This window comes from Cyprinodon variegatus, unplaced genomic scaffold (assembly GCF_000732505.1).
Source record: "Cyprinodon variegatus isolate N-32 unplaced genomic scaffold, C_variegatus-1.0 Scaffold189, whole genome shotgun sequence".
In the NCBI taxonomy this organism is placed as follows: Eukaryota; Metazoa; Chordata; class Actinopteri; order Cyprinodontiformes; family Cyprinodontidae; genus Cyprinodon; species Cyprinodon variegatus.
The window spans coordinates 194,519-204,063 of NW_015150642.1; the positions used below are offsets into that span (position 1 = coordinate 194,519).

A 9,545-nucleotide genomic window follows, 5' to 3' on the forward strand; every position below is an offset into this window, starting at 1 on the left:
GTGGTCTGCTACCAGACCACTTTGGACCAGCAGATTGAGAAGCCATCAGGAACAAGAAAACATTTAACCCCCCAGATTAAATCCTGCATCAGAAAACTAGAAATATGTCTGATCGGGTGAAGGTCAGATCAGTTTGGTTTACAAAAAAAAACCTTTAAGCTTATTTAACTCTGCTTTGTTAAGGAAAGCTCTGTGTTTCCATCTTGAAGCTTTTCTCTCTCTGGTTCTTCCTCTGAGCAGAGATCACCCAGGACAAATTCTTTAAATAATGCTTCATAACGTTTATTTATTAAATAACCAGGAGACATGATAGTAGATTATAATCTTAGTGTGATCAGAGTGTTGCAGAAGGCAGAGCAACCAACCGGGCTCGCATCTGGTTAGAGTGGCCCCCAATCCCAGTTAGAGAAGCAGTTTATACAACAATCATCATCATCATCATCATCATAGACATTTACAGATGAGGCTTCATCCATGGCTCCAGCCTTATCAGAATATTCCATGTTATTCTTAGCTGAAGGAAGCCTTTCTCATTTATTCCCGGATCTTTACCACATTCATTAATGATAAAGACTTTTATCCCAACAGAGGAACCGTCCTAAATAGATAAACTTCTGGGGAAAACATCAGTTCTGACTCCCAGCAGGCAGGAAATATCAGGATGTAATAAACTCACATATCATCAATGATAATTATCCTAACAACTGTTGAAGTAAAGCTCAGATTGTCATGAAGCAGTACTCTGGGTCACGTGACCCATTCTGCAACCAATGTGACCCTCTCAAATTACATAAGTGAGTTTTTGAGAAGAGCAGGCTGCACAGAGCATCGATACACACCAACTCCTCAATATTGACCTGAGAAATAATCACACATCAAATGAAGCTTTGACTGGATGATCTGGTGATCTGTAAAGTGCCTTTAGGTGTCATGTGTTGTAAATTGGCGCTATGACATAAACTGAATTGAAACTGAATTAATACGTATGTCTAAAAGTAATGCAGTGATGCTTTAATGTTTTGATCTGTGATAATCAGATCAATCGATTGTCTTATGGAAACCTGGCTGCAGCAAGAAGATAGACTGTCTTATTACAATTTTTAAATAATTCAAAATAATACTTTTTAACAGACAAAGATTCACACGTCACACTAAAGGTCCATTGGCTGAATTTGGTTCATCACAGCATTTTATCCAGTCTTTAAGGGCAGAAAAGGCATTTCATCTCATTAGGTAGAATTTTTTTTCTTTTAAAGTCACAATGTGGCTAAATTGTTTAAACTGGAGGGAAGTTGCATTTCCAAGGCACTGTGTGCTTTATCAATGGAGTGATAAATGCAAATTTTCCATTTTTACAGCAGGAACCAGCCCTTTTACAAACCTGGTGAAAAATAAGTTTGAAACCCATTCTAACTTTAAAATAATCTGTTCCCCTTAAGGTGACCTTGGTATCACAGAGAAACACTGCAGAGGGCAACAATGTCATTTCTTCCCCTATGCAAGCTGATGATGTCGTTGACAATAGTTCTTTCTTGTTATGTGTTAGAATAGACAATGGCCCATAAAAACAAGGTAATTACTCAAAGGAAGCAGGTTCTCTGGTCCAACGCAGAGCAGCAAACCTTAAAGCACAACACCAGGAAACTGGAGAGAAAATAGTGCTTTACATCTTTTTATGTGAAATAGAGTCGGCTGTTTTATAAAAAAATGACCTCTCACCAAGTTAGAAGAGTAGTTTTTCATCATTAATGTGGATTATTGTTAGAGTGGCTCAGCTTATCCTGAATTATTTCTGTAGTTTCCCTGTTATAGGCTTAGGCTGCTGGAGGACATAAAGACCACTTTTCCTCTCTTTCTCCTTTTTTCCATTTTCTTCTTTCTTTAAGTAGTTATATCTGGCCTGCTGTTGTGCTCAGTAAATAATGTTGATGCAGTGTGTGTGTGTGTGTGTCGGGGGGGCTGGAACACCACTTGATCACAAAAAAAACTTTCTATGAAAAAGAAAACTGGGAGATTTCATTGCCTCTCTAATGGATGAGAAGGAAGGGACATTGGACAGTAGATTTTACAGTTTAGAGCAGCAGCTGATTTACAGCGATTAGATAAACTTACCAGGGAGGACAGCTCTGCTCTAGGATTCCCCTAAATCATTCCAGAGGACTTTCCCATCTATCTAACAAAATCTATCTGTATGAAAGCAGCTCATCTACAGGCCAGTGATCTAATACTGCTGGATCTCCCAAACCAAAGAGGAGCGATCTAAAGGTCCTGTTCTTCTCACAATCAAACAAGAATGCAAAGGTTTCTATTTTTAGATTGTTTTCTCCCTCTGTGGCTCATTTTTTCCTCATTTGCTGCTTTCTCCTCCATGCTTTTCTTCTATTCTCTCTTTATTTTGACAAACTGCTTTCAGTGGTTGGAAGATGCTTCACATGAGCACGCGCTCTGCCCTCTATAAACACTTCCTCTCAGCTGAAACAACCATCCCTACAATCCTCTACATGACATAAGGAGGCAGATTTCTGGCTCACATGACCTTATATGGGCCTGAATAGACCAGTTTGCTCTGGTTGAAATTCAAGCAACATGTTTGCTCACAGAATGAACCAATGAAATGAATCAGTAAAATTCAGCAGCATGTTTGAATGGCAGAGAGGAAGGTTTAACTATGAAGCTATAAGAGTCACAATATTTAATAAACTCACATCTGTGATTCCCACATGAAAAGGATAAGATCCACAGACTAATCTGCTAAAGTTCCTTTATCATACAGACTGAGATGGAGACTGATGCCTTTAGGGGTTCAGACCAAGTCAAGACTAATGAAAAATTAGATATTGAATCTAAACATTGAACCATCTCTATATCAGCATTGGTGATAAAAGATTTAATCTCATGCAGCCTGCCTTTGTTTTGTAGCTTTTGGGGCTGGCTGCTTGCCTCTCCTCTGCTTCAGATAATCAGAGAGAGCAGGTGATCAGCTTTTATCCCAAATATTTATACCTGACTCTCACAGTCAGTCTCTGCCAGATTGTCTCATTGCCTGAAGGTGAAATTTTCTCCAGCTGCCACGGCTCCACAGTAGATCTCTATCCAGGGTAGGAGAGGAGCTCCAGCCTTACAGACGTCATTACGTGACTGAATGGGTGATGCTAGTTAAATGAGGACTACAGCCTTCAGGAAAAGAGCTGAAGGTTGTGCTGACACCCTTCCTCTTTTGCTACAGTCTCTACCCTGATCCTTCCTCCCGGTGGCCGCGGTTCCACCTCTAATCACCGCTCCACTCTGACTCTCTGGTCGTCTCAATTAGCCTCGGGCTAAAAAGGATCTACGCCCCATACTACAAACATCTTTTCTACGCAAACTTTCAGAATTTCTTTTCTGCGACAAAAACAGGATTGCAGCATAACAGCCATTTTTAACTGGAGTTCAAAATGGTTTTAATAAAGCAGAGTTGGAAAGTCGCAGGCCTCAGAGAGCAGATGCTGTTAATAGAGAAGACTTAATGGGAAGAACAATTAGGTATAGTCATTTCAGAAGAGATGTGAGCTAGAGCTCTTAACCTTGTGAACGGTACTTTTTATGTACGTCTCAATCTGATTCAGTTTAAAATTCTCCACCGTACTCACTATAGCAAAGTCAGGCTTGCCAAAATATATCCTGAAATAGATGGAACGTGTAATCGCTGTAGAGCCACCAACGCAGACTTAGCTCATATGTTTTGGTCATGCTCTAAGCTGAAAGAGTTTTGGAATTCATTATTTGGGATTTTAAACGATGCGTTTGGCCTACATCTAAAACCTGGTCCTGTAATGGCTGTTTTTGGGGTTGACGCTGCGATTTCTAGAAAGGAAAATGTTATTGCTTTCGCAACTCTGATCGCTCAAAGGAGAATACTTCTGGAATAAGAAAGGCATCAATGTGGCTCTCAGATATGATGATATTCCTAAAGAATTGAAAAAGTGAAATAATTTCTGAAAGTATGGGACCCTCTATTGGGTTATTTTGACAAACTTACAAAACTCCCTTCTCGCTAGTAAACAAGTCTCAATGTAAAGTGTTTTCATTTTGGTATATTTGAATGGCATTGTACATCTGTTTTAACAACAATAAAAATATGATAAAAAAAAATAGAGAAGACTTGGTTCAGTGGCTTGTTAGCTGAAGGGAAGAGATGGAAATTCCTCTGCTATGATTCAGTTGTCTAAATATGCTCCCTGCTCTTCATCATCACACACCCATCCACTCCTTGTGCAGAGTCACACTCCCTGTGCACCTCCACACAGTGCACCTCTTCATCTGGACGCTCCCTGCAGCTCGCATTATCCAAACCATGCACGGGGGGGGGTTTGTTATTGGCTCGTTGGTTCTTAGGATCTCTATTGACACTAAAAAGGACCTGATTCTCTTAACTTTGACTTTCCAAAAAAGTTAAAAGCAATCCTCTGGATTTTGTTTCCAAGTTTGAAGACGTTTCTCTTCCCATCCAGGAAGCTTTTTCAATTCAAAATGTTTGGAATAGCGTTGTTTTTGTTTTGAAAACATGCAATTGGAAACGGACGGAACGGGGGTCGTTTGGCTTCGTATGGGGCATTGCAGGCTAACAAAGAACCCAAACGACCCCCCTTCCAAAGGGCGGGACCCGTTCGTCCATTTCTATTTGCATGTTTTCCAAACCAAAACGAGGCTTTAATGGGCTACTGTATAAAACTTGGAACTCAACGCTATTTCTAACATTTTGCTCACAACTGCAAGTTGATGTGTCTGTGTTCAGTCCCTGTTCATTTGATCTATTGCTACCAGTTTGCTAAAAAAAAACTCATCCTATTGGTAAACACAGCTGCTCTCCGGCTCTACGGAGGCATCAGATGTTAGAGAACACAAGTAAACTATGTTCCATTTCTTCCATGTAAAGATTGGCTACAACTGGTGAGACTGGAGATCCCATGACAACCATGCTTCTGTCTGTAAAAATTATCCCTGAACTTGATATAGGTGGAAAGGCAAAGGTCCAGTAGGAAGCAGATCCGGTCTGGAGTGAATTTAGTCCTGTTGTTTAGGTCACTGTCTTGTTGAAGACGGTTCCTGACTGTTTCCACTTTGAATTGACTGCAGACTTTGCCAAATTTTGACTTGGTCCCTCCTCTGGTTCCTGCATGCGGTGACATTGGGAAGGAACCAGGAAGAAGCCAACAACAGAACCAGAACCAGGCTGATGTGAGGATGAGAAACAGTAGAGAGGAGCGGATCTAGCAGCTTCTTCCATGTACTCATCCCTGAGGGAAAATAAATGCTGACAGGATTTATGAGAAGAGAAAAAGGAGGAGGGCTCCTGATTGGGACACTGCTTCCTGCAGCAGTCAGGAGATCATGAGGATCTGCTTTCTATTTTTTTACAAGAAAGGCCTTTTTTAAAAGCAGCAATAATGAATAAAAGCTCTTAGGTGTTATTGTTACTGATTAATAGACACGGAGAGCAGAGGTGTGAAAGCTCAGCAGCTAGTTTAGAAAGATTTATTTGTATTTTTTAACTTTGATGGAAGGTTGAAGCAAAATGCGGATCTGAGTTTGAATTTCTGTCCAGCTTTTGCCTCAAAGTTTCTGTGCAGAACATAATCACTTAGAAGAGCTTTCCTGTTCATTGAGTAACTCTGAGGGCCAACAGCAGCTGGATAATCAATGGATAGGCTGTCGCTCCGTTAGCTAGTCTGCATTCTGCACCAATCTAACTTTACCTTTTTAAAAGGAGCGCTTTCATAACACAAACTTCAGACCATGACGTCCCAAACAGCCGAGCACTTTTCCTGTGAACAACTCTAAAAATCTCCGTTCTTGATAAAACTCTCCAGTCAGAGGATAAGACTCACCCCCCCATGTCGGATAATCTAGAGTATTTTAATCCTGAGCCGGTTTGAACCAATCTGAGCTCAGAGGAGAGAAGAAACTCATGAAATTAGAAGCAGAGCAGCGAGCACAGTTATCCATGATGGATTCCTGGTTTTCTGGCAGCCGAACGTGAACTCCATGTTTTGAGTTAGTGAGGAGCCCGAAGCAACAGTAGGGGCGGAGCCTAACTCACCACAGAACCAAACTCTTGCAAAACCCCCAAATGTTTATAGTTTTCTGCCTGTTTGAAACAGATTGCATTGGAAAGTAGTGAAGCCATAGCTCTGCGGTTTGGCAACAGATTTATGATGCAGACGGATTGAGAAACATCACTGAATGAAATACTGTGGAATGAGGAGCTGAAGCTCCGCCCTGTTCATCTGTCTCCTGCTGCCATGTCAACATAACAGCAACGTCTCTGCATCAGTCACTCTGTTACCTGACCTGAAATGTACTCAAGCTGCTGGAGGGGGGCGGTGGTCTGAGTCAGGGTGGAAAATCTGAATGTTCTCGCACCACAGTTAGAAAAAACACACACAATGAACTCATAGTCTAAAAAAGGTCTGGGCTTCCCTCACACGCTTTTCTCTCCTTCTCAAATAAAGAAAACGGCTTTCATTTCTCCCCTCAGTGGGTTTCATTCCTGGTGAAACGCACTTTGCACAGGCTTCAGGGTTATGTGCACGAGTAGGTGCCTGAGAGCACGCCCATCACACTCATATCTGTGCTTGGTACGCTGTCTGAGGATACAGAGTGGTCAGGCTCCCAGTGGTTTGGACTGAATCAGAATCGGACGGAGGGCCAACATGGCCGCCAGCTACACGCCGATGGCGTGGATTCGCTCCATTGTTGGTTCAAGTCAACAACATGTTTTAGAAATGAAAAAATAAATACATTTAAATCTGAAAGAAATGTAATTAAATTAAGATTGTGATTTTCTCTGTTTAGTTTTTTATGTTAAATTAAAAAAAATATATAGATTTTTTTTCAGTTTAAATATTTTATGTCTTTATATATATATACGTGTGTGTGTTTTATCAAATTTCTGTTCTTGGCATAAAGTTTTTATTCTGCATTCTCTTCAAATCACGCATCCCATTCCCTTCCCTCCTGTGGGCGGTGCTTCCTCTGGACAGAGGAGCAAAGACGGATTTCTATTGGTCTGATGATGTTAGAAAGAACATTTCTGATTGGTCCAGAGCGAGTGCTTGGATTAAGCTGGTAAACGCAGTTTAAAAGCAAAAAAATGCTATTCATAAAACTCAATCTGAAAAACTGAAATTCTACTAAAAAAAATCGAATCTAAATCTCTTAAACCAATAATAATAATAATAAATTAAATGATAACGTTTGAAAAGATCAAATCTATAAAGAAGTCAAAGATATATGGAAAACTGAATCAGAGGAAACAGTAAAGTTACTCCCAAATAATTTTAGATTAAAACATTTTTAAAAGTTTAATTTCTTGATTTTTTTTTTTTTTTTTTTGCTGCACCAATAATGGAATAAATGATCTGAATGAAAAGGGAAATGCATCTTTCATTAATGAATTCTGTCCATTTTCCTTCTCTCTGTTATCAACATTTAAAAACTGCAGCGGCACAAAGATCTATAGAAGTAGATCTGCTTCTGACTCTAATGAAGGAACCCAGGAAGCTCATTTCAACCAGAGAATCTTTGGAGATTTTTCTGCATGTCAGGTTCTCTAAAGGAGGAGGTGGACAGCTGCCCTGCCTTTAATCTGAGCACCAACTCTGTCATTTTTCCACTGATGCTTCTGGAGCTTGATCTCCAGCCTGGAGGAGGGCCACACCCATCCCCATGAACATGCTGGGAGTTGGACAGGAGAAGCCTGTCTCTGCTTGTTGTCATGCAGACTCACTAACCCACCTGGTAAACCATGACTTTAAAGTTGCGCCTCTTCAGCAGCTCTGCCTCGTTGGTTTCCAGCTTCTTTATCTGGCTCCCTTGCTTCTCCAGCGTAGCTCGGACGGTCTTCACGTTGATGCTGACCTTGCGAACCTTCTCCATCATCTTGTTGACGCTGTTGGATGTGGTGCTGTGGTTCTTGCTCAGCTTGGTCAGCTCGCCTTGGATGCTGGTCACCGTGCGCTCCATCTCCTGCTGTCTGGTCTCCAGCCCACTCTGGGTCTGCTGGATCTGGTCCACCGCTCCGATGATCTTGTCAAGCAAAGACAGAACCATCACCCCGTTAACTTGTGTGTCTGAAGCCTGAGCCCCGTTCTGCTCCTGGTCGGGTTCCTCTGCGGTGTGCAGATCTTTCTTGGCGGCAGCCAGGGCGTTATCTTCTTCATCTGAAGGAGGCAGGTGGATCTCATCTTCTGAGATTTCTGTCAGGGATTGAGGCTCCATCAGGGCGCTCGAGGACTCCAGTACTTCCATAGTTGCCATGCCGATGGATCAGAGGAGGTGAGACTGGGTCAAACTTTCAAACTATCTGAATCCTTTCCTTGTTCCTATTCCTCTCCTGCATGTATCTTTTGTTCTGCTCTTCTGAAGGCTCCCAGGATCAGACCAGTTTGGAGAAGAAGACGAGCAGAACTGGATGTTGTGGCATCAAACTGCAGCCTTCAGGGGATTTTCTATCAGCCCCTTTTTCCACTGGACTCTCCCTTGTCCTCAGACTCCTCCCCAGGCTCTGCCTCTCACTGACTGACACACCCCCGGCCCGGTGCTGCTGACACGGCCGGGACAGAGTGCAGAGCTGCAGCAGTTCGCTCACTCGCATACAAGCTGGGACAGAGCCGAGGAGGAATGTTGGGCCACATCTGCTCTGGTTTCCTCTTCTTTCTTCATACCCTGAAGAGTTTCTTTGGTAAAGGCAAAGCAGGGCATGATTTATAACAGCCTGAAGCCCCAGGGAGAAAAACAGAGGAAATAAAGCCAACATTTACAGCAAGACATGTGGTAAAACGGGGCCTCATATGGCAGAGATGTTTGTTTATCTGTTTAAACTTAGAAACCAGGCTTGGTGTTCAGGATCCCTCAGAGAGAAGGCCTGAAAATCAGAAAAGAGAGAATGAGGCTCACATTAAACCTTTCCTAAGAATGGATGAACGGCATCAATGCTGCTCACTGACGGTCAGAGAAACATTCAGCTTCACACTCAGAAGGTCACATAAGGATTTATACGCCTTTAAAGAACCCATTGAAGCTCTGATGATGATGTCATAGCTTTGGAAGCCTCTGATTGGTTCCTTTTACCTCAGCGAGGTCCTCCTGTCCAGAGCTGGACCATGGACCATGCATAAAGAGTGGGCTGGTCCCCAAACTGCAGAACCTGCTGGTTCTTCCACACAAAGAAGGGTTCCAGCAGAACACAGTGAGCAGCAGCTGGAAGAACCAGCCTCCTTGATTCCAGAGGAGGGTAACTGGAATAAAACCCAATGACCACTGGTTCCCTCCTAGGTTCCAACATCAGGAACTCCACCAAGTAGAAACTGTGCTGTTGGTGTTTGGGTGAAGGTTTCTACACCTGCTTCAGTCTGTGCCATGAGGAATGGAGGCAGTGCTGAAGGCAGGAGGGACACATCACCTAAGACAGCCAACTTTATAAAATAATTATTCATATCTGATGATAATTTCAAAATTAAATATTTTCTAAATTTAATCCACATTATTTGGTTTAGAAATGGAAA

The 9,545-nt window shown here is 42.1% G+C and overlaps 1 protein-coding gene across 1 annotated transcript in view; it reads right to left on the reverse strand.

Annotated features, from left to right (window-relative positions):
- LOC107087624 (polymerase I and transcript release factor-like) overlaps positions 1-8,494 on the reverse strand; it is a gene marked incomplete at its 3' end in the record, with an annotated part of 17,753 nt that extends 9,259 nt beyond the window's left edge. Inside the window, exon 1 of the mRNA XM_015379299.1 lies at positions 7,777-8,494. Within this exon, the coding sequence (XP_015234785.1) occupies positions 7,777-8,298 (522 nt within the window). The remainder of the gene's footprint in view (positions 1-7,776) is intronic.
- Positions 8,495-9,545: the final 1,051 nt, after the last annotated feature.